The sequence below is a fragment of the Anomaloglossus baeobatrachus genome, chromosome 6 (assembly GCF_048569485.1).
Source record: "Anomaloglossus baeobatrachus isolate aAnoBae1 chromosome 6, aAnoBae1.hap1, whole genome shotgun sequence".
In the NCBI taxonomy this organism is placed as follows: domain Eukaryota; kingdom Metazoa; phylum Chordata; class Amphibia; order Anura; family Aromobatidae; genus Anomaloglossus; species Anomaloglossus baeobatrachus.
In genome coordinates this window covers 204,276,035-204,301,125 of record NC_134358.1, presented here as the reverse complement: position 1 = coordinate 204,301,125, position 25,091 = coordinate 204,276,035, and the positions used below count along the sequence as shown (strand labels likewise).

The 25,091-nt window shown below is 45.9% G+C and overlaps 1 protein-coding gene across 5 annotated transcripts in view; it reads left to right on the top strand.

Annotated features, from left to right (window-relative positions):
- Window positions 1-25,091, top strand: part of ZNF516 (zinc finger protein 516) — a 176,464-nt gene that overhangs the window by 138,251 nt on the left and 13,122 nt on the right. For 3 of the 5 annotated variants that reach the window (XM_075314632.1, XM_075314633.1, XM_075314631.1), the window contains 2 exons: window positions 12,375-13,820; window positions 16,774-16,878. In XM_075314632.1, coding sequence (XP_075170747.1) covers window positions 12,375-13,820; window positions 16,774-16,878 — 1,551 coding nt within the window. Of the gene's footprint in view, window positions 1-12,374; window positions 13,821-16,773; window positions 16,879-17,878; window positions 17,947-25,091 lie in introns of all 5 variants that reach the window. The other 2 variants (XM_075314635.1, XM_075314634.1) reach the window with 1 other exon arrangement.

Sequence of the window (25,091 nt, the reverse complement as noted above, 5' to 3'; positions counted from 1 at the left end):
TCGTGTATATAGTCAACTATGGAAGAAGTGCCCAACGCTCACATAGCAACCATTGTCTCTACAATTGTGGGCTTCATTGATTGGCTTTGGAGACCCCAGTGTAAATTGTACATTCCATCGCTATGTCAGTATATACAGTTAGGTCCAGAAATATTTGGACAGTGACACAAGTTTTGTTATTTTAGGTGTTTACAAAAACATGTTCAGAAATACAATTATATATATAATATGGGCTGAAAGTGCACACTCCCAGCTGCAATATGAGAGTTTTCACATCCAAATCGGAGAAAGGGTTTAGGAATCATAGCTCTGTAATGCATAGCCTCCTTTTTAAAGGGACCAAAAGTAATTGGACAAGGGACTCTAAGGGCTGCAATTAACTCTGAAGACGTCTCCCTCGTTAACCTGTAATCAATGAAGTAGTTAAAAGGTCTGGGGTTGATTACAGGTGTGTGGTTTTGCATTTGGAAGCTGTTGCTGTGACCAGACAACATGCGGTCTAAGGAACTCTCAATTGAGGTGAAGCAGAACATCCTGAGGCTGAAAAAAAAGAAAAAATCCATCAGAGAGATAGCAGACATGCTTGGAGTAGCAAAATCAACAGTCGGGTACATTCTGAGAAAAAAGGAATTGACTGGTGAGCTTGGAAACTCAAAAAGGCCTGGGCGTCCACGGATGACAACAGTGGTGGATGATTGCCGCATACTTTCTTTGGTGAAGAAGAACCCGTTCACAACATCAACTGAAGTCCAGAACACTCTCAGTGAAGTAGGTGTATCTGTCTCTAAGTCAACAGTAAAGAGAAGACTCCATGAAAGTAAATACAAAGGGTTCACATCTAGATGCAAACCATTCATCAATTCCAAAAATAGACAGGCCAGAGTTAAATTTGCTGAAAAACACCTCATGAAGCCAGCTCAGTTCTGGAAAAGTATTCTATGGACAGATGAGACAAAGATCAACCTGTACCAGAATGATGGGAAGAAAAAAGTTTGGAGAAGAAAGGGAACGGCACATGATCCAAGACACACCACATCCTCTGTAAAACATGGTGGAGGCAACGTGATGGCATGGGCATGCATGGCTTTCAATGGCACTGGGTCACTTGTGTTTATTGATGACATAACAGCAGACAAGAGTAGCCGGATGAATTCTGAAGTGTACCGGGATATATTTTCAGCCCAGATTCAGCCAAATGCCGCAAAGTTGATCGGACGGCGCTTCATAGTACAGATGGACAATGACCCCAAGCATACAGCCAAAGCTACCCAGGAGTTCATGAGTGCTAAAAAGTGGAACATTCTGCAATGGCCAAGTCTATCACCAGATCTTAACCCAATTGAGCATGCATTTCACTTGCTCAAATCCAGACTTAAGACGGAAAGACCCACAAACAAGCAAGACCTGAAGGCTGCGGCTGTAAAGGCCTGGCAAAGCATTAACCCCTTCAGCCCCCGGGCACTTTCCGTTTTTGCGTTTTTGTTTTTTGCTCCCCTTCTTCCGAGAGGCGTAACTTTTTTATTTTTCCATCAATCTTGCCATATGAGGGCTTGTTTTTTGCGGGACGAGTTGTACTTTTAAATGAAACCATAAGGTTTACCATATAGTGTACTGGAGAACAGCAAAAAAATTCCAAGTGTGGAAAAATTGCAAAAAAAGTGGGATTGTACAATAGTTTTTGGGATATTTTATTCACCGTGTTCACTATATGGTAAAACTGATGTGTGGGTATGATGCCTCAGGTCGGTGCGAGTTTATAGACACCAAACATGTATAGGTTTACTTGTATCTAAGGGGTTAAAAAAAATTCACAAGCTTGTCCGAAAAACGTGGCGCACGTTTTGCGCCATTTTCCAAAACCCGTAGCGTTCTCATTTTTCAGGATCTGAGGCTCAGTGATGGCTTATTTTTTGCGTCTCGACCTGACGTTCTTAACGGTACCATTTTTTCACAGATGCTACGTTTTGATCGCCTGTTATTGCATTTTGCGCAAAATTTGCGGCGACCAAAAAACGTAATTTTGGCGTTTGGAATTTTTTTGCCGCTACGCCGTTTACTGATCAGATTCATTGATTTTATATTTTGATAGATCGGGCATTTCTGAACGTGGCGATACCAAATATGTGTGTATTTTTTATTTTTTTAACCCTTTAATTTTCAATGGGGTGAAAGGGGGGTGATTTGAACTTTTAGGTTTTTTTATTTTTTTTTAATTTTTTAAAACTTTTTTTTTTTACTTTTTTTTTTATTTTACTAGTCCCCCTAGGGGGCTATTGCGATCAGCAATCCGATCGCTCTGCACTATCTGCAGATCTCAGCTACAGAGCTGAGAACTGCAGATTTGCTGCTTCACTTTCAATGCCGGCTGTATTCCGGCATTGAGAGGAAGTGACTCATGTTAGCCACAGGCGTCATCACATGACCCTGTGCTACCATGGCAACCGCCGAAAGTCACGTGATCATGTCACGTGACTTCCGGCGGGGGCGGGGTAAGTCACTGTCATGGCGGCGCCCATATACATATCGCTGCCAAGACTTTGGCAGCGAAATGTAAGGGGTTAATGGCCGCGGGTGGAAGCGATTCCACCCGTGGCTAGCAGGCACACATATCAGCTGTTGATAACAGCTGATATGTGCGCGTCTCGCCGCCGCCGACCGGCGGCAGGGGGCGGGGCTTACCGGCACACGATCCATGACGTATTCAGTACGTCATGGGTCGTTAAGGGGTTAAGAAGGAGGAAACCCAGCGTTTGGTGATGTCCATGGGTTCCAGACTTAAGGCAGTGATTGCCTCCAAAGGATTCGCAACAAAATATTGAAAATAAAAATATTTTGTTTGGGTTTGGTTTATTTCTCCAATTACTTTTGACCTCCTAAAATGTGGAGTGTTTGTAAAGAAATGTGTACAATTCCTACAATTTCTATCAGATATTTTTGTTCAAACCTTCAAATTAAACGTTACAATCTGCACTTGAATTCTGTTGTAGAGGTTTCATTTCAAATCCAATGTGGTGGCATGCAGAGCCCAACTCGCGAAAATTGTCACTGTCCAAATATTTCTGGACCTAACTGTAGAATACAATTATTAGGAACACTCACTATTGGGCAATCTGAACAAAAATGTTATAACATTTAAACTACAATGTGAACACTAGAAAAAAAAAAAGTATATAATGACCCTGGAGTTGCTTCCCTTCATCAAATCCTACCCCCCACCTTCCTAAAAATATAAAACCGTTACGTTGCATAGCGGAAAAATACTCCAAAATACTGCAGGATTACACTTTCAATTAAACAAACTTGAATGCACTATATGGACACAAATCTTCCAAGCCCTCGGAAGAGTTTAGGACATTTAGAAAGGGAAAATAAAGAAAGAAAACAGACACAAAAAAAAATCTCGAATAACATTATGCTTGTGACTTCTTTTTTCAGAGCTGTTATTTCCCATGTTCGCCAGCAGGTGGCGGCAGGGCTCCACAGATCTCCCTCCACTATGGCAGTATGAATCTTTTCCAGTAATTGTGCTAATGATGACAGAAAGCAGTCTCACATCTTAACTCTAATTCTGCGCCATGTAAGACTGGCAGATTTTGTTTGGGGGGCATTTTACAAAATAGTTATGTTACCTAATTTAGGTTCGGTTTGGTTGGAAAAGCGTGTAAGAGAGTAAATGCACAGCAGTTGTGTCTGACGATGGGTTAAATAAATAAATAAATCTTTATTTTTATATAGCGCTAACATATTCCGCAGTGCTTTACATACATCAGGAACACTGTCCCCATTGGGGCTCACAATCTAATCTCATTATGTCTTTGGAGTGTGGGAGGAAACTGGAGTATCCAGAGGAAACCCACACAAACATGGAGAGAACATACAAACTCCTTGTAGATGGTGTCCTTGATGGGATTCGAACCCAGGACCCCAGTGCTGCAAGGCTGTAGTGCTAACCACTGAGCCACCGGGTTCTCGGTATATATGATGCCTCTTTGCTGCCTGCACTACTGGTCAATACTGATAAGGCTAGGTGCACGCTGGCATCTGGAGCTGTTCTATCTGTCACATTATAAGAACAAATAAACTGAACGTATAAGGCTATGTGCGCACAGTGCGTTTTTCGCGGCGTTTTTGCGCGTTTTTCGGGTGCGTTTTTGGCCTCAAAACTGCAGGACTTTGCTTCCCCAGCAAAGTCTGAGTTTTCATTTTTGCTGTCCGCACACATCTGTTTTTTTTCAGCTGCGTTTTTGTGGTGCCACAAAAACGCAGCATGTCAATTATTCCCGCGTTTTTCACTGCGCTTTTCATCCATTGAGTTCAATGGGATGTTGAAAGACGCAATGAGAAACGCAAATAGGTGCGTTTTGGTGCGTTTCTAAGACCAAAAACGCAGCTATAAACGCAGGAGGTGGGTAGTAAAGTGACGTGTACAGGAAGAGGATTCCTTCTGTCAGTATATACAGAAGCGTGAATCCTCCCGGTACCGTCACCGTCGCTTCCACCTCCCGTCCTGGGCATGTATGCTGCCGTGCGGCGCCATGTCTGGGCGGGAGGTGGAAGCGGCTGCGAAAACAAAAGTGAACAGTAGAAAAAAAAAAAAGTTATACTCACCTGTCTGCAGATTCCCGGTGCCATGCCCGCTCCCATCTCCTCTCACGGTATCGCCACCACCGCTCCGGCTGTGTGCAGACGGCCGGGAAACCTCCGATGGATGCAGGACCTGGCGATGGATCACCTGATGCAGTCACCTGACGCATCAGGTGATCGTAAGTATCGCGGTGATGCGGGCGCCCCGCCGGTATCAGCGGATGCGTCAGGAGACTTCATCCCTGATTACCGGCAGCTGCTGCAGCGATCGGACGGGATCAGACTCCCGCCCCATCGCTGCAGGAGCTGCCGGTAATCAGCACATAAGTGAGTATTATTTTTTTTATTTTTTTTTTGCACCGATGCATCAGCTGATTGTATAATCTGCTTTTATACAATCAGCTGATGTGTGATGTGATTCAGGCACTTGATCCTGACACATCATCTGATCGCTTTGCCTTCCAGCAAACCGATCAGATGATATTGGATCTGGATTGGACGGCGCGGGACCCTGACCCAGGATTACTGCGGAGGGGGGGTTCTTTATTTCAATAAAGATGGAGTCACTAATTGTGTTGTGTTTTATTTCTAATAAAAATATTTTTCTGTGTGTTGTGTTTTTTTTTTTATCTTTACTAGAAATTCATGGTGGCCATGTCTAATATTGGCGTGACACCATGAATTTCGGGCTTAGGGCCAGCTATACAAGCTAGCCCTAACCCCATTATTACCCGGCGAGCCACCCGGCATCAGGGCAGCTGGACGAGTTGGATACAGCGCCAGAAGATGGCGCTTCTATGAAAGCGCCATTTTCTGGGGTGGCTGCAGGACTGCAATTCACAGCGGGGGTGCCCAGAAAGCATGGGCACCCTGTACTGTGGATTCCAATCCCCAGCTGCCTAGTTGTACCCGGCTGGACTCAAAAATTGGGCGAAGCTCACGTCATTTTTTTTTTTAAATTATTTCATGAAATTCATGAAATAATTTAAAAAAAAAAAGGGCTTCCCTATATTTTTGGTTCCCAGCCGGGTACAAATAGGCAGCTGGGGGTTGGGGGCAGCCGGTACCTGCCTGCTGTACCCGGCTAGCATACAAAAATATGGCGAAGCCCACGTCATTTTTTTTGTTTGGGGGGGGCAAAGAAATCCTGCATACAGTCCTGGAAGGAGGATGCTGAGCCTTGTAGTTCGACAGCTGCTGTCTGCTCTCCTGCATACACTATTGGATGGAGTATGCTGAGCCTTGTAGTTCTGCAGCTGTCTGCTCTTCTGCATACACTAGTGGAGAATGAAGAACACATTGAAGAAGGAAATGACATCAGACCTTTTTTTTTTTGTTCACTGATAAAAAACGCATAAAGACGCAGTGAGCAAAAACGCAGCAAAATGCAGCAAAAAAACGCACCAAATCGCGGCAAAACGCGTGCGTTTTTTGCTGCGTTTTTTCGACGCAGGTGCGTTTTTGTGCGTTTTTAGCGGCCAAAAACGCAGCGTCAAAAAACGCAGTGTGCGCACATAGCCTTAAAGAAACTGGTCCGTTGGCCAAAAACGGTGGCAGACAAGCCACACGGACTATAAGGCATTGTTTAGCTGGCTTTCATTTTGTCAACCAATTTAACACAAAATTAGTTCCTTTTTTTTTATTCTCTGGTGAAACTGATAGGATTGCAACACAGCCTCCAATGGACGCCTGAGCCCACCCGCATTCAGACCATGCTTGTCTGAAGCTTTGTAGTAACATTTATAGGGAACCTGTCGCAATGATTGTCCCCTTTTATTCCACCATGCTCTCTTTTATTTAGCTCTTACATTAGTCACAGAGCGACTTTATATTTACAAACCTTTGATCCATTTTGGCAGAAAACCAGTTTTACATTCCCACGATCTCTATTTGGTGCATTATTTGAAGCTGCCTACTGTCCCTGCCCCCAAAATGTAGCCTATTAGCAAAATCTCATCCCCCATTTTGCTTTTTTACACTGCGTAAACTGACCCTCGGTGCGTTTTTGAAATGCGAAACTTGTCTGTCTCCCTTTTGTGGTAAATAAGGAGTTTTATGTGCGGGTTTCCCATAGATTTGAATGGGATGAAGAAAATCCGTAGGTAAAGAATGGATGTGTGTTTTTTAGTGAGCTTCCGTAGCAGAAATGCGCGAAATGCATGTAATGCGCCCATGACTGTATCAATAAAGTTTTATCAAAGCCAAATACCAAGCAGTATAAAAAACAAAAAAAAGCTTTATTTAAAACACAACATAAAACCTCATTCAAATAAAAACTCAATGAAAAACTACAAGTCGCCTAATTTAGCGGCTATATGAAAAACTCACCCAATGCTCATGGTGGGAACATAGCCTTAATCTTTCCATAAGGGGCGGACATAGCATTGGTGCACCCTGTGAAGCTGCACAGGGGCCCAAAAGGTAAGGGGCCATTTCTGCTTCTATAACAGGTGGAACTGTGCATTGTGATGAGCTACTTGACTATAAAGGGCCCATATATTGTTCTTGCACAGGGGCCCTTGTCTGTCTGCCCACCAGTGCGGTCCGCGGCACCTGCTAATCATAGGTATCAGTGATTCATGTGTTGAGGATGGCTGACGGCATTGTCCATACACTGGGTGACGCTCTCCAGGTCGTGCTGACTGTCGACTAAACATTTAGGAATGGAAATGAGCTTTTTTTTTTTTTTAATTCTTTACAGTTGAAAGAAGTGGAAAGAAGGTATTAGAAATCTGCACCCTAGACCTGATGTCAGGCTAAAGAGTTATTCCATGTATAAATAAAGCCTAAATGACTGAGATAAGTCGCTTAGCTCCATATTCCCTCTTCATGTGGCATGTGGGGTCATCTCTATTGCTGTTGTATTGATGCCATCTAGCACATTTCAGGCGCGGTGCCTAAGGAAAAGCAATTCCAGCTATAAAATTGATATAGAGAAGCTTGACATCACAGTGTGGTACAGGTCTTGCGCACAGTCATTCTGTAGAGCTGCCTTTTGCAGATAAAACTGATCTTGAAGAAAGGCCATATCTCCTACAAATAATTCCTTCTCAATTTCCTGAAGGCCTTGGAAGTTTTTACTGACTACTCGGTTAGTGAAGCTTTGACCCATTATTGCTGTCATGTGAAAAAGTTAGTGATCTTTTGTGTGGTGCTTTCATGTTCTCGCAAAGTGTCATGTGGAGACATCCTAAAATTTTAGGTTTCGTGTGATGGGAAGAGACAATCTTTCCATTTACGCAGCTTTGTGGTTGATATGATTGACATTCAGATTGCCCTTTGTAGATTTAAATAAAGGATTACAAAATGATGTAATGCAGGCCAGGAAATAGTGTGAGAATTGGCACCATCTGCTAAAAGTTAGATTTTTGGTTGTTCTGATCTCAATCTGGGACTTTGATAATAGTCTAGTGAATGTAAGAAGCCTTTATAAACCAACTTATTAGGAAAATCTCTCCTGTCCCCACTTATGAGCTGCCCCTTGTCCTCCCCTCAGACTCCTAAGCTCATCATTTGCTTTGAAAAATTGCTAAGATTCATCTTGCTCAACGGTCTGCTTCACAAGAGACTAGATTGTAGCTGCCAATGAAACGCCTGCGGAGATGGGTAGGGCGAGAAGTGACTGAAAGAAACACTTACGGGATTCCTGCTCTCAAGTCTGTGCACAATATATGGTAGACCTTTACAGCAGCCAGTCTCCACCCTCCAGCTCAGAGACAGCAGAATATTCAAAAGAGCCTACAAAGGAGAAAACTATTGAAAATGCAGGATACAAATTATTTAAAGGGAATCGGTCAGTAGGTTTTTGCTACTGAGAGCAGCATGATGTAGGCAAAGAGATTCTGAATCTAACGATGTATCACGTACATTAGTGGCTACAGCCGTTCTGACAGTGAAAGATATTATTTTTTGCATGAAGCAGAGCTCTGAAAGTTGCCCCCACCCACACCAGGCTTTCAGTGTACATGTTCATAAACAGGAGCTGCTCATCACAGAAGTGGGTGGTCTGACTACAGCTTATAGACTCCTCAGACCCAGTAATGATAAAGCTAAAGCTGGTGTCACACACCGCGACAACGACAACGACGTCGCTGCTACGTCACCATTTTCTGTGACGTTGCAGCGACGTCCCGTCGCTGTCGCTGTGTGTGACATCCAGCAACGACCTGGCCCCTGCTGTGAGGTCGCCGGTCGTTGCTGAATGTCCAGCTTCATTTTTTGGTCGTCACTCTCCCGCTGTCACACACACATCGCTGTGTGTGACAGCGAGAGAGCGACGAAATGAAGCGAGCAGGAGCCGGCACTGGCAGCTGCGGTAAGCTGTAACCAGCGTAAACATCGGGTAACCAAGGGAAGACCTTTCCCTGGTTACCCGATATTTACCTTCGTTACCAGCCTCCGCTCTTGCTGCCAGCGCCGGCTCCTGCTCTGTGCACATGTGGCTGCAGTACACATCGGGTAATTAACCCGATGTATACTGTAGCAAGGAGAGCAAGGAGCCAGCGCTAAGCAGTGCGCGCGGCTCCCTGCTCTCTGCACTGTGACATGTAACTGCAGCACACATCGGGTTAATTAACCCGATGTGTACTGTACCTAGGAGAGCAAGGAGCCAGCGCTAAGCGCGGCTCCCTGCTCTCTGCACATGTAGCACAGCGACGTTATGATCGCTGCTTCTGCTGTGTTTGACAGCTAAGCAGCGATCATAACAGCGACTTACAAGGTCGCTGTTACGTCACCGAAAATGGTGACGTAACAGCGACGTTGTTGTCGCTGTTGCTTAGGGTACCTTCACACTTAGCGATGCAACAGCGATCCGACCAGCGATCTGACCTGGTCAGGATCGCTGCTGCATCGCTACATGGTCGCTGGTGAGCTGTCAAACAGGCAGATCTCACCAGCGACCAGTGAACAGCCCCCAGCCAGCAGCGACGTGCAAGCGACGCTGCGCTTGCACGGAGCCACCGTCTGGAAGCTGCGGAGACTGGTAACTAAGGTAAACATCGGGTATGGTTAGATTGATTAGTTACCAGCGCACACCGCTTAGCTGTGTGTGCAGGGAGCAGGGAGCCGCGCACACTGAGCGCTGGCTCCTTGCTCTCCTAGCTGCTGTACACATCGGGTTAATTAACCCGATGTGTACAGCAGCTACATGTGCAGAGAGCAGGGAGCCGCGCACACTGCTTAGCGCTGGCTCCTTGCTCTCCTAGCTGCTGTACACATCGGGTTAATTAACCCGATGTGTACAGCAGCTACATGTGCAGAGAGCCGGAGCCGGCAGCACAGGCAGCGTGAGAGCTGCAGAGGCTGGTAACTAAGGTAAATATCGGGTAACCACCTTGGTTACCCGATGTTTATCTTGGTTACAAGCTTACCTCAGCTGTCAGACGCCGGCTCCTGCTCCCTGCTCACTTCATTTGTCGCTCTCTCGCTGTCACACACAGCGATCTGTGTGTCACAGCGGGAGAGCGCCTTTGAAGAAAGCGAACCAGGGCTGTGTGTAACGAGCAGCGATCTCGCAGCAGGGGCCAGATCGCTGCTCATTGTCACACACAGCGAGATCGCTAATGAGGTCACTGCTGCGTCACAAAAAGCGTGACTCAGCAGCGATCTCGGTAGTGAGCTCGCTGTGTGTGAAGCACCCCTTAAGGCCCCGTCACACTAAGCAACATCGCTAGCAACATCGCTGGTAACGAACAACTTTTGTGACGTTGCTAGCGATGTTGCTGTGTGTGACATCCAGCAACAACCTGGCCCCTGCTGTGAGGTCGTTGGTTGTTGCTGAATGTCCTGGGCCATTTTTTAGTTGTTGCTGTCCTGCTGTGAAGCACAGATCGCTGTGTGTGACAGCGAGACAGCAACAACTAAATGTGCAGGCAGCAGGGAGCCAGCTTCTGCGGAGGCTGGTAACCAATGTAAACATCGGGTAACCAAGAAGCCCTGTCCTTGGTTACCCGATATTTACCTTCGATACCAGCCTCCTCCACTCTCACTGTCAGTGCCGGCTCCTGCTCTGTGCACATGTAGCTGCAGCACACATCAGGTAATTAACCCGATGTGTGCTGTAACTAGGAGAGCAAGGAGCCAGCGCTAAGCAGTGTGCGCTGCTCCCTGCTCTGTGCACATTTAGCTGCAGCACACATCAGGTAATTAACCCGATGTGTGCTGTAACTAGGAGAGCAAGGAGCCAGCGCTAAGCATTGTGCGCTGCTCCCTGCTCTGTGCACATTTAGCTGCAGCACACATCGGGTTAATTAACCTGATGTGTGCTGTAACAAGGAGACTGGGGGCTGGTCACTGGTTGCTGGTGAGCTCACCAGCAACTCGTGTAGCCACGCTCCAGCGATCCCTGCCAGGTCAGGTTGCTGGTGGGATCGCTGGAGCGTCGCAGTGTGACCTCTCACCAGCAACCTCCTAGCAACTTACCAGCGATCCCTATCGTTGTTGGGATCGCTGGTAAGTTGCTTAAGGCCCCGTCACACTAAGCAACATCGCTAGCAACATCGCTGGTAACGAACAACTTTTGTGACGTTGCTAGCGATGTTGCTGTGTGTGACATCCAGCAACAACCTGGCCCCTGCTGTGAGGTCGTTGGTTGTTGCTGAATGTCCTGGGCCATTTTTTAGTTGTTGCTGTCCTGCTGTGAAGCACAGATCGCTGTGTGTGACAGCGAGACAGCAACAACTAATGTGCAGTGAGCAGGGAGCCAGCTTCTGCTGAGGCTGGTAACTAATGTAAACATCGGGTAACCAAGAAGCCCTGTCCTTGGTTACCCGATATTTACCTTTGATACCAGCCTCCTCCGCTCTCACTGCCTGTGCTGCCGGCTCCTGCTCTGTGCACATGTAGCTGCAGCACACATCAGGCAATTAACCCGATGTGTGCTGTAACTAGGAGAGCAAGGAGCCAGCACTAAGCAGTGTGCGCTGCTCCCTGCTCTGTGCACATTTAGCTGCAGCACACATCAGGCAATTAACCTGATGTGTGCTGTAAGTAGGAGAGCAAGGAGCCAGCGCTCAGTGTGTGCTGCTCCCTGCTCTGTGCACATTTAGCTGCAGCACACATCGGGTTAATTAACCTGATGTGTGCTGTAACTAGGAGACTGGGGGCTGGTCACTGGTTGCTGGTGAGCTCACCAGCAACTCGTGTAGCCACGCTCCAGCGATCCCTGCCAGGTCAGGTTGCTGGTGGGATCGCTGGAGCGTCGCAGTGTGACAGCTCACCAGCAACCTCCTAGCAACTTACCAGTGATCCCTATCGTTGTTGGGATCGCTGGTAAGTTGCTTAGTGTGACTGGACCTTTAGTGTGACTGGACCTTTAGTGTGAACCCAGCTTAAGAGGCTTAAACAAGCAGGTAAACAAAAACACACTTTGAGATAAGAGATGGCTGGCTGTAATCTGCATGTTAACTCTTTCAGCATGCTGGCTTCAGATTACATAGCTAAAACGTCCTGACAGATTCCCTTTTAATGGCATGCAAATGTTTGCCTTATCTATTCCCATGGCAGTTTATTATGAAAATATAGAAAATAAATGACAGGTACGCTTCAGTAACTTCTGTTTACTCCTACATGTTCCTGGTTCTTAGGAAAATGTTATTAGTGATGAGTACATACCAAAAATATTAAGTAGCCAAAGAATGATTAATTTTTATTTTTAATTTTGTATTTATTTTTTTTGCTCCGCATGCATTAGACCTAAAAACCCCCCAACAAATTGGGACTTTAATCTTCTGTAGTCCTCTACTGTTTTTGTATTTTAATGGTTTCTCTACAAATCTTTTGTTTTGCAGGAATGAAGCCATATCACCATGAATATTCTGCTGAGGATATGGACATGGAGATATCCAGCGCAAACCATCAAACGTTCAAGTCTGAAGACACCAGCAAATGTGAAAACCTAGATCTGCAAAGTTCTTCCTTGGTTTCTGATAAGCATCCAAACCTTTCTTTTGTGAAAAATGAATATCCCTCTGATTTAAAAGTACCAGCATTCAAGTACAACAAAGACCCTCACCGATCTAACCATAATATTAGCTTATCCCACCCTGTAATACAAAATAATCTGGAAACAATTGATATGAAAAAACACTTGTCACCTGAAGTTGCTCACTCAAGTGGAATGGCACTTGACTTGCCGAAGGAAACACCAGCATTAGAAAATATTGGAGCAGAGAATAAAGAGCTTATTCCCCTGGATCTAAGTGAAAAATCAAGCCGCAGCGAGGTTTGTAGTAAAAGTGCTACTGAGGCATTGCAAGCTGAACTGGTGGTTCATCCGTGTCCCTACTGTAGTCATAAGACCTATTACCCTGAAGTTTTATGGATGCACAAGAGAATTTGGCATAAAGTCAGTTGTAACTCCATGGCTCCTCAGTGGATTCAACAAAATGGCTTCAAAAACTTAAAAAATAATGTTCTTTTTCTAGTTAGAAATGGGCGTACAGGACCTCCTCCATCCCTTGGTGGCAAGGAATGTCAACCACTACCCATAGCTAGGTTCTCTCGTACACAGATGCCAAATCCGCCTTCAGCATCCAAAAGCAATTCATCAAATTTGGGAAGTAAGACATGCACATCTCAGGTGCGTGGTAACTCTCGTAGCATCAATGGTCCGAAAACACCAAACTTTGATGCACAACGACAGCCTAAGGTAGTACCTGCTCAGGAACAATTTAGCACAGTGGTCCAACAACCAGCATCAAAGGTCAAATACGACTCCAGTCCCAAATTGACCCAAACTGGAAGTTACAGCAGAAATCATCCATCTGCTCAGGCATCAGTATCAAGACAAGTTCTGCAGCCTTCTAGTAGTAAACAGGCAGACAAATACTTGATGTCCCAGGGAGTATCCAGTTTTACATCTCCAAATAAACTTTCTGTGTCTGATGTGATAAAAAGCAGATTCACATTGTCACAGCCACAGTTTCCATTCCAGAAAGTAGAGTCATATGTTAAACAGGAGAGCCCTGCAGTGCCTCAAAGGGAATCTCAGGCCAAGATTACTAATGACTTTGGAACTATGTCCAACAGTGCTGGGCCCAAGATGAGCCCTGTTTTACAAACTCCGCTGAATGCAACAGGCGTTCCATCGCCTTTTCAACCAATAAAGCAGGAGCCTGGGTCTGAGGGCCTTGAAAAGCGAGTAGACATTCTTAATATCTTCAAGACCTACATTCCAAAGGACCTAGCAACATTGTACCAAAGTTGGGGCGCCAATAGTAATTTGGATAACGCAGGTAAGTTTCTGCCGTCATATAGTCTGTTCATATACTGCTAATAGCGCTTTAGGTTTCTTAAAGAGAATCTGTCTCCAGACTTTTGCCACCAATTCTGAGATCAGCATAATGTAGAGTAGTGTTCCCCAGCTCCAGTCCTCAAGGCCCACCAACACTGCATTTTCTCAGGATTTTCTTAGTATTGCACAGGTGATAATTTGATCACCTGTACAGATGATGACTCCAACACCTGTGCAATACTAAGGAAATCCTGAAAACATGCTCTGTTGGTGGGGTAAGAAGGGAGAGGAACACTTATCAGCCAGTCCACCGACAATGTCCAAATCCTAGTAAAGAGGTAGAGGATATAGACTCCACATGGTCACTGGAAAAAACGGTCCATGGAACAAATAGATGGCTATCAATCCCAATGTGTTTAAAATAAAAATGGCACTTTATTTCACATGTTAAAGAATCATGATTGACAAAAAAATAGACTAAAATCTGAGCAGATGACACGTTTCAGTTCAGGAGGGATCCCTACTCATAACATGTGAAATAAAGGGTCACATATTTTATTTATTTTTTTAATTGATTTAATTTCATCAGATGTTGTCTCCACCTTTCCAGAAATTCCTTACCTGCAAATTTGCCTAATTATAACAAAACATGCATCCATGCAATTATTAGGAGGAGCTTCATTTTGTAGCACTGGAAAGCATACAGTTTGGGCTTGCAGCACCCAGACATGCCGGGGTCCCAAACGCTATCATTCAGGAGTGCACTACCCCCTGGTGAGCAGGAAGCCGGGAGGCAGGGGTCGGAGTGTTCCTGATGAAAGGAAATAGCGTACAGCTTAAACCTCTCCTAGGTGATGACATGAAGCTTAGGGGCATGTGGACGTGTATCACTGAATGTCTTCTGCACAGTGTCTGGAGTGAGCATCAGTTTACAGGATTATCTTTCACTGATATCTGCACAGATGGTAGAATAGGTCAGTGTCCGTCCATCTCACTCCTCATGTCGAACAGACCGCCCTCTCCTACTCCTCAACAGCTTGTGTGGGTGCTGAAAAGTGAGCACACAGACTGTGCGGTCAGGTTGTGCCCATCACTGACGTACTCATTACCCCATGTTCAGTCTTGGGCATTATTAGCGTGTTAATAAAGGGACTTGCTCATCTATAGAGAGCTTCCCACCATACTTTTCCTCGGTTCTGGTTTTGGTGACAATGTGGACTGATAATTTCAGTTGTACGTGGGTCTCATTTCACGTTCCACAATGCATCTTTAGTTTAGGCCCCCAGCTGATGTACGCAGCTGTACGGGGAGCTGAGCCTGCTGCTGATGCAGGGAGCACTGGTGGCCACCAGATGGTGCTGACAGATTGACTATAGCTGAAGTCATCCAGATATCTGTGTAACATCGCCTGCTTTGTAGTGTCTGATATTCATAGTTGCTTTGAGGTTTTGTCGTCCCCCCCTCAGAATGGGTCAGTTATAATTAACCATTAAATAACCTTGAGGGCCATTCTGTAATCTAAAAGCCTCCAGAATCCCTTGGTTCAGACAATAGGAATGTGATGACTGACTATTACATGGCGTGTAATCATGTTTTGTCTTTGAGGACCTGTGGCCTCTGTGTAGTGGTAGATCCTGTGAACTTTCCTCACACGGGTGCACATTACACCTTCTACTGTTATGTGCGGGCTCTTCTGCCGCCTGTCCTCTTTTTGATAGAGCTCCTCTGTAAATCTGAAAATAGAGGAATTACAGCACTAATAAGAATTGATATGAAACCTATTGATAAAGCCACAAAGGAGACCTACGTGTGTGTTTTTTTTTTTTTTTTTTTTTTTTTTTTTTTAATCAATTTGACTCCTTTTCTTTTTTTTTTTTATGTATTAACTGCTTCCTCTCCAGAAGGTCTGAAAACGGCCGATCTCTACACTATGCTTCCCCCATACATGGTGCTTCTTGTTGGGACAGTTTTAATGCTGTATTTACATCATATTTGGCTTTTTTGTTCCCATTCAGGGAATTATATTTATTTTTTGTAACCTTTTTTGCTTTAATTTTAATGCACAGTTTGTGATTGACTTTATTTTTTTTGTAATTATTTGCTGCTGTTTGAGGACACCCGTTTTCTTTTCTGACCCTCTAGGAGCGTAGTGTGTTGTTTGCAGGAACATATGTTTGATAGAAGCAAATGTGATTCCAAAGCAAACATACAAATGTAAAAGTCAGGCATGTCTTTCTTGATCAGCAGCAAAGACAACAGCTAGCCCTTTAAGTCAGATGCTGTAAAGTGACCTTTTAAAAAAAGGCAAGTCTGAGTAGTTTTCCACAAATGCTAATGGGCCAGAAAACATGTTTACTAACGGCAGAAGAGAGGGCTGTTATGTGCCCACTGTCGCCAAACGTCCAGAAAGACACTCCGGTCCTCCGATGTCTTTAGGTCTGGGGTCACCACAGCCCCAGCAGGCAGATAGGTGAGGGCTAAAGGTTTGAGAAGTCTGTGATGGCTGCGCTCACTCTGCATTTGTCTCCAAGGTACATCAGCCCAGGGGGGACAGGCAATCTCTGGTTCTGCTCATTTTCTATTATCCATGTGACTAGTCTCTGGCACGCTGGAGTCACTTTGATTTGCTTGATACACTGCTTGACAAAGCTGGGTGATGGCTGAAAAGTGGATCCAGCTGCTCTGAAAAGCGCACACCTGACATGCCAGTCCTGGTGCGGGCACATCACGGGGAGGGTTTTTTAATTCAATGTAATTTATGCATTCTCGCAGTCCTGTGTGAGCCTGGCCTGTCATCCCCAGCCCAGATGAAGGCTGACAGTTGTCATCTAGGGCCTGAAGGTAGCCTCACATAATGACACATTAGACATACTAATGATGTTTTCTCCTAGCATAATGTTTTCTTCTCAACTTCTCTCCTTCTTTCCCCTCCCTCCTCCTTCCATCAACCAAAGGAATGCTAAGGACACAGGCACGGCAAGGAGACTACGTCTGTATTGAGTGCGGGAAATGTTTCACCCAGCCAAGCCACTTACGGACCCATATGAGGTCTCACACAGGTACATCTCCTTTGCATTTTCCAGCTGTATTCCTTGTAATATTGCAAGTACTAACCTGTACAATCAGATGGATTGCTTTGGCTCCATGGACTTACTTGCATTGAGGTGCTTCTATACGTCTTTTGTTCTAGTTACCTACCTGAAAAATAACCTTTTATTGGTATTGATAAGAGGTCTGCCTGATCTTGGTATGGATGGTATTGAGCAATTAATACTCCCATTAGTCGTATCGGCTGTAATTTAATGTCTTTTTTTATTTCTGACAATTAATTTTTTATTTTTTGATGGGAAAGGTTAACTAAAGACCACAATGAGTATGAATGAATATGCAAGTGATTCATTTTGCCACAAGCGCACCGATATCCAGCTACTCGTCTCTGCATATCATTAACCCCTGTTTTCCATGATCATCCTCATCATCGCCACCTTATGCCAGTTTTGTTGTATGGCAAAATGCCCTCTGTAGGCTGGACAGTGACAAATGAAACCTAATTAATGCAGCCATTTAATATCTGTTTGAAGCTACACCAATTTGGTCTTTGCGACTATTTAACATTGCAAGTTAGGTAGAGCTTAAAATGTGCTAGGAGCGCTGTGTGACAGCTCCAGACTATTGGGCTTATGTGCAGAAGTGTGAATGATGCATACATAAGCCAGTCTGATGTGAAATGACAGAGGCCAAATGGTAAGTAATGCAAGTAGAGGGTCCCTTTACACACACACTGATAATTAATGTTGTCAGTGATTGCTTTCTTCAGCACTGAAATCTGAATTAAAAAGGGCAGTGGCCTTAGGCTGCCATTAGCACACACTCTCACTGAAAGTGTTACAGTAAATTGGTATGTACTGGCCACAGGCAAGTAACTGGTGTCTTTTTTTTTTTTTTTTTTTCTCCCCCCTTCCCTTTTTAATGTGGTTGAATTGTAATGGTCTCAATGATGTACACACACTAACGAAGCTTCAATGCTCCTCTGTTTAACAAGACCCCTTGTTCCCACAGTGGTATTTGAGTCTAATGGACTCCGAGGTACTGAAGTTCACACCACCTCCGCAGATGCCCCAAAACAAGTATGTTATCAACTAATTGAGTGTTTGGTTTTTCTTATGATTGCTGGGGAGAAAATTTGCACAGTAGTACTCCTCAGTAAAGCACTGACCTTTCGGCATCTGTGTCAAGATGACCTTTTGCATATTTACCCGCTACTCAAACGTTTTATTTTTATTCTTATGTATGCATATTTTTATTTTTTTTATATAGCCAGTAACCTACAAATCCCAGGTTTCCATTTTCCATAAATCAAAGACCTAGTCTGTGTTTTTCTGAAGAGTATTTTTTTCCAACACATGAAGTCTATAGAGTACCTCCGTATCCTGACCTTGCAGTTTCTGTGGACTCTGTGTGGACTCTGTGTGGTGTGTGCCTTTCCTGTTTTCTAATGTCCAGTGTCTATCTGAACAGGCTCCCTCTCCTCTTCCTTCTTACTTCTAGTCTAACCGCTTCTGTAGAGAAAATGTGAACACCTGAAGCCATAGAAGAACACAGAATCTACCGTGTTTCCCCGAAAATATGACAGGGTCTTACAGTCCGTTTTTTTTCTTTGAACAAGAACTCACATTTATTTTTGTTATTTGTGTGCAAAAAATTATTCAAACAGTCATATAACTCTATCACTTTCAATGTAGCTCTTCAAACCTTGTGTGTAACGTGTGTGTGTGTGTGTGTGTGTACATCTATCTGTGTATGTGTAGCATGTTGCTCGCTCGCTCGCTCTCTCTCGCTCGCTCTCTCTCGCGCTCTCGCTCTCTCTCGCGCTCTCGCTCTCTCTCGCGCTCTCGCTCTCTCTCGCGCTCTCGCTCTCTCTCGCGCTCTCGCTCTCTCTCGCGCTCTCGCTCTCTCTCGCGCTCTCGCTCTCTCTCGCGCTCTCGCTCTCTCTCGCGCTCTCGCTCTCTCTCGCGCTCTCGCTCTCTCTCGCGCTCTCGCTCTCTCTCGCGCTCTCGCTCTCTCTCGCGCTCTCGCTCTCTCTCGCGCTCTCGCTCTCTCTCGCGCTCTCGCTCTCTCTCGCGCTCTCGCTCTCTCTCGCGCTCTCGCTCTCTCTCGCGCTCTCGCTCTCTCTCGCGCTCTCTCGCGCTCTCGCTCTCTCGCTCTCTCTCGCGCTCTCGCTCTCTCTCGCGCTCTCTCTCTCGCGCTCTCTCGCGCTCTCGCGTTCTCGCTCTCTCTCGCGTTCTCGCTCTCTCTCGCGCTCTCGCTCTCTCGCGCTCTCTTTCGCGCTCTCGCTCTCTCTCGCTTTCTCTCGCTCTCTCTCGCTTTCTCTCGCTCTCTCTCGCGCTCTCGCTCTCGCGCTCTCGCTTTCTCTCGCTCTCTCGGTCTCTCGCGCTCGCTCTCGGTCTCTCGCGCTCGCTCTCGGTCTCTCGCGCTCGCTCTCGGTCTCTCGCGCTCGCTCTCGGTCTCTCGCGCTCGCTCTCGGTCTCTCGCGCTCGCTCTCGGTCTCTCGCGCTCGCTCTCGGTCTCTCGCGCTCGCTCTCGGTCTCTCGCGCTCGCTCTCGGTCTCGGTCTCGGTCTCTCGCTCTCGGTCTCGGTCTCTCGCTCTCGGTCTCGGTCTCGGTCTCGGTCTCTCGCTCTCGGTCTCTCGGTCTCGGTCTCTCGCTCTCGGTCTCTCGCGCTCGCTCTCGGTCTCTCGCTCTCGGTCTCTCGCGCTCGCTCTTGGTCTCTCGCGCTCGGTCTCTCGCGCTCGCTCTCGGTCTCTCGCGCTCGCTCTCGGTCTCTCGCGCTCGCTCTCGGTCTCTCGCGCTCGCTCTCGGTCTCTCGCTCTCGCTCTCGGTCTCTCGGTCTCTCGCGCTCGCTCTCGGTCTCTCGCGCTCGCTCTCGGTCTCTCGCTCTCGCTCTCGGTCTCTCGGTCTCTCGCGCTCGCTCTCGGTCTCTCGCGCTCGCTCTCGGTCTCTCGCGCTCGCTCTCGGTCTCTCGCGCTCGCTCTCGGTCTCTCGCGCTCGCTCTCGGTCTCTCGCGCTCGCTCTCGGTCTCTCGCGCTCGCTCTCGGTCTCTCGCGCTCGCTCTCGGTCTCGGTCTCTCGCTCTCGGTCTCGGTCTCGGTCTCGGTCTCTCGCTCTCGGTCTCTCGGTCTCGGTCTCTCGCTCTCGGTCTCTCGCGCTCGCTCTCGGTCTCTCGCTCTCGGTCTCTCGCGCTCGCTCTTGGTCTCTCGCGCTCGGTCTCTCGCGCTCGCTCTCGGTCTCTCGCGCTCGCTCTCGGTCTCTCGCGCTCGCTCTCGGTCTCTCGCGCTCGCTCTCGGTCTCTCGCTCTCGCTCTCGGTCTCTCGGTCTCTCGCGCTCGCTCTCGGTCTCTCGCGCTCGCTCTCGGTCTCTCGCGCTCGCTCTCGGTCTCTCGCGCTCGCTCTCTATCGCTCTCTCTCGCTCTCTATCGCTCTCTCTCGCGCTCTGTCTCTCGCGCTCTGTCTCTCGCGCTCTGTCTCTCGCGCTCTGTCTCTCGCGCTCTGTCTCTCGCGCTCGCTCGCTCTCACACACACACACCCCCAGCCTGTCTCCTCTTCAGCTTTAGATTCCTGCAATTAAGACCTTTTGATGACAACCTAGTCACATGTCGTGATGTCGCAAAGGTCCTTAAGCAGTCTTCTCTTCAGGATATGAATGCTGGGGACCCTGTGAAATTTCTCCCTAATTCCAGTCCTGCATACCAGCCTGTCTCCTGTTCAGTTCTTTTTACACTTCTGTAATTAACATGCCTTTGATTACATCATGTCACATGACTGTGAAGTCATCAAAAGTCTTTAGGGTACTTTCACACTTGGGTTGTTTGGCAGCCGTCGCAATCCGCGGCTTTGGGAAACAGCGCAATCTGTTAATGGATGTGCACTGTTCCCCATAAACTTGTATTGACGATGCATTGCAATAGATGGCCTTGCGTTGTATCTGCTGGCCGACGCTGTGTTGCAGGCGGAAACAACGTAGCATGTAGCGATTTTCTGTACTTCCCAGAGCGTCAAAAAAATGCAATGTGCAGGATTCCGTCGGCGTCCGTCATTTTTATAATGGAAGCCTATGGTGGCGGTATCTGGCGGAATCAGTCATTTGACGGATTCCTGTGACTGATCCGTCTTTACACAACTGAGCATGCTCAGTTGAGTAAATCGCTGAAAAAAAAGCTACACCGGATTGCGTTGTTTTGCAGGATCCGTCACATCAGTTGTGCCACTATATGCAACGCATCCGTTACATCTGTCACACAACTCAATGCGACGGATGCCGCATAACGCAAGTGTGAAAGTACACTTAAATAATCTTAACCTCAGAATACAACGGCTGGCTTCCCTAAGGCCTCTTTCACACGTCCGTGAAAACCACATACTTTTGAACGAACGTGTAAAAGGTGCATATGGCCCTCCATGCGCTGTGAGTTCGGCACACGAATGTTCTTCGTGTGCTATCTGTGATAACACATGGAGAACAGGAATTTTCTGCTCACCTGTCCCTGGCTTTGCTGTCTGTGATCTGATGTCTCCCGCGCTGATGCTTCCAATCATCGGTGAAATGAATGTGATGAGCATAATGAGCAAGGGTCGGAAGCAAGTGACAGCAGCAGCAGAGACAGCACTGCTGGAGAAGGTGAGTGTAGAAATTAATTTTATTTCACAGAAACGTGGTTTTCTTTGGTATGTGTCACACGGAGCACGTCCATGCGGTCTGTGTGACACCCGTGCTGCCGGAGAAAAACTGACATGTCAACGTGGGGAGCACACGGACACACGTATGCATCACACGGACACACTGTCCATGTGTAAACACGCACGTGTGCGCACACATTGATTTTAATGGGTCTGCGTTTGCCCGTGTCTCTGGTATGTGTGAAAATTGACGTTACACGTACCGGAGACATGGATGTGTGAAGGGGGTCTAAGAGAGTGGAGGTCCTGAGAAATTGCACAGTTTGACTTCCCCTAACGCCGACCCGGACTATAACTAGGGCTTATTTTTGGAGTAGGGTTTATATTTCAAGCATACTCCAAAAATTCTGTAAAATCATGCTAAGGCTTATTTTCGGAGAAACACGGTAGTATTGTAAAATGATATAGCTAAGAAACCCCAAATTAGAAAGAAACAAGCACTTTTCTAATTAAAGGGGTGCTCTGGTTTGATGAAATTAAGCATATATTATGAATTCCAATATACTTGGTGTACGGATTCCAGTAGTTTTTCATGAACATGCTTAGCGGTGCTAAGCTTTTTAACTATCTATGATAAATAATTACATGATGGTTGGATGCTAGTTTCTGTCTTTTGACATTGTAATCGTGTAAATGCAACTGCTAGGATCAGAGAACACCAGTCCTGGCCTTTCAGCCTTAGACACAGTTGACATTAGCGACCACTTTAGGCTGCTTTCACACCTCCGGTTTTAGCACAGCCGGCCAATCCGGCTCTAAAACCTATGCAACAGATGTGGCGACAAAACCGCATCCTTTGCATAAGTTTTTGACATGCGGCCCGTCCGTTTTTTGCCCCTTGCGGCACGCTACTGAGCATGCAAAGTGCAAAAAACTGCATGCGGCGGCCGGATGCGGTGTTTGCCGTAGGACGCCGCATGCAGCGTCCATAGGCATGCATTGCAAATCACGCCGGATGCGGCGCGATGCGTTTTTTTTTTTTGCCGGACAAAAAGCGTACCAGGCAACATTCCATCCGGCCGCCGCATCGGCTAAATCTGCCGCATGCGGCAAAAACCGGACCGAACGCAAGCCTATGCGGCACAATCTGGCACTAATGAAAGTCTATGCAAAAAAACCCACAACTGGCGGCAAAAAAAAACTGTTGCGGTTTTTCTGCAAAGAGCTGGATTGTGCCGCACAGGAAAAACCGGATGTGTGAAAGCAGCCTTAACTGGCGCTTTCTCTATCTCAGCATCACTTCTGGGACACAATTGTGTGCTACCCATGGGTTGCCTGACCCCTGGGTTGCCATCTTAGGACACCGAAGTAATAATCTGCCTGGTAGTTCATACATTAGTATAATGCACTGCAATACCGAACTATTACAGTGTATTGTACCAGCAATAAGGAGAATACATGTTCAAATCTTACCTCCCCAGCTTAATTTACTGAAAAAAAGTTTAAATATTAGTAAGTTTTAGGAAAGTAAAAACAGTAAAGAAAAAAAAATGCTAAGGACATTTTTTTTTATTAAAGAAAAAAATATATACAAAATTGGTAAGTTTATGGTCTTTAGAACATGGTGACAAAAACATTGAAAACAAATTATTAAAAAAAAATGTTTTTATGTTAAAACAACCCATAACGAAACCCCAAATTTTTTATTTTAATTTGCCATCCTTCTATTCCACTTTATCTTCCCACCGCTAGTCGAAAAAAAAGCTAATCCAAAAAAATATGTGGGTGGGTTGATAAAATGTATATATTAGAACCTGGATTAAATGAGACCCTGTACCGGTCATGTAATAGTCGTAGGTGCACTGTAATAAGCCATGCACTTCTTTGCCCTGTTTGATTAATGCGGATTGCCAGAGATAGCGGGTGTGCAGGGCTTGGTTATCTATGACAGGCCCGTTGAGAATGGATCGAACGCATGATGCTCAACCACCATCACACTTAAATGGAGCAGAAGTTCCCAGTACTGACCATCGATGGAGAACCTCACTGATACCTTTTACCCTTTTACCAGTGTCTCCAAACACAGATATTAGACTTTGTAAGAAAGGCTGTAAAATATTGTATAGTTCTTTATTTTAAAGTAGGTTGCAGAAACTAGAAAACCCCTTGACCATGAAATGTAAAACTGCCATACAAAAGAAAAGGTATATAAAGTCCCATTCCCATTACATTACGTAACATCAGTTCACTCCAGCGATGGCAGCAAAGGCTGGATCTCTTATAGGTTTCCTTACTGGGTTCTTACTGCTTGTTTCATTCCTCATCTTTCCACTTTTTTTTTCCCACCAGAAATATTTTCCACACCAACGGTTGTCACCATATGCGACGCTTGCACTGCCCTCATCCCTAATTTCATGCAGTCAGTACTTTTACCAATAATTCTTTTAGATTAACAAAATATTCTGACTGGTCTGTTACCTTTGGTCAGAATTATGTGAATGTGGAGAACACTACGTTATACACTTTTGTGGCCATTTTTTTCCTCTTCCTTTTTCCTCTTGCTATGTTTGGTTTGGTCCTCTCGTGATGTGCTTTAGGAATATTGGACATGTAAATACTTTCTTCTGAGGTTTAGAGTACTAAAAAGGTTTGAATGTGAGTTATGAATGAAGTGCAAAACCACAAAATGCAGGAATAAGTGACAGATGTAGTTTCCCTCACAATTTGTTACTCTGTATTATCTTCTACATGATCCAGTAACACTGGTTAATGTGATTAATTGAACCTTTAGCTGGGGGATAACTGAAGCCCTTCCCTTTTAGCTAATCTCCCTATTGCAGGCTGGGCACAGCACAAGGGCTACTGCAAGTTGTCTTGCAGCCACACAGAAGGAGGGAAGACATGGCCAAGCTCCTAAGACACACAGCGTAAATTTCTTACTCTGGACTCTGTGGGACCAAAACAGATTTCACATTCAGGACCTTTTATAACATTTAATTCTAGTTCTGTTTGGTGTTAATTTGGAGCTGGTCCCCCTTTAGCATCTAAACCAGCTTCAACTGTTCTGGGGGGGGTGGCTTTTTTGAAGATTTTTGGGTGTGTCTTTGCGAAATTTTGCCCAGTTATCCAGAAAAGCATTTGTGAGGTCAAACACAGATGTTGTAATATAAAGTATGTCTGGCTGTCTCCATTCTATTTCATCCCAAAGATATTTGTTGGGATTGAGGTCAGGGCTTTTCACTGTTTTGACCAGTCAAGTTCTCTTGCACTAAACTCTCCAAACCATGACTTTTTGGACCTTCCTTTGTGCACGGAAGAACAGTCATGATTGAACAGAAAAGGGTCTGTTCACATAGAAGCATACAATTATCAAAAATGTCTTGGTATGCTTAAGCATTAAGATTTCTCTACACTTGGACTAAGGGACCTAGGACAACCCCATATCTTTCTCTCCGCCACTAAACTTCACAGTTGGCACAACGCAGTCAGGTGCGTAATGTTCTCCTGCCATTTGACATATGTGGACTCGTACAACAGACTGTTTAGAGTAGTGGAAATTTGATCTGCTGAGTCCAGTGGCTGTTTGCTTTACTCCACTCCA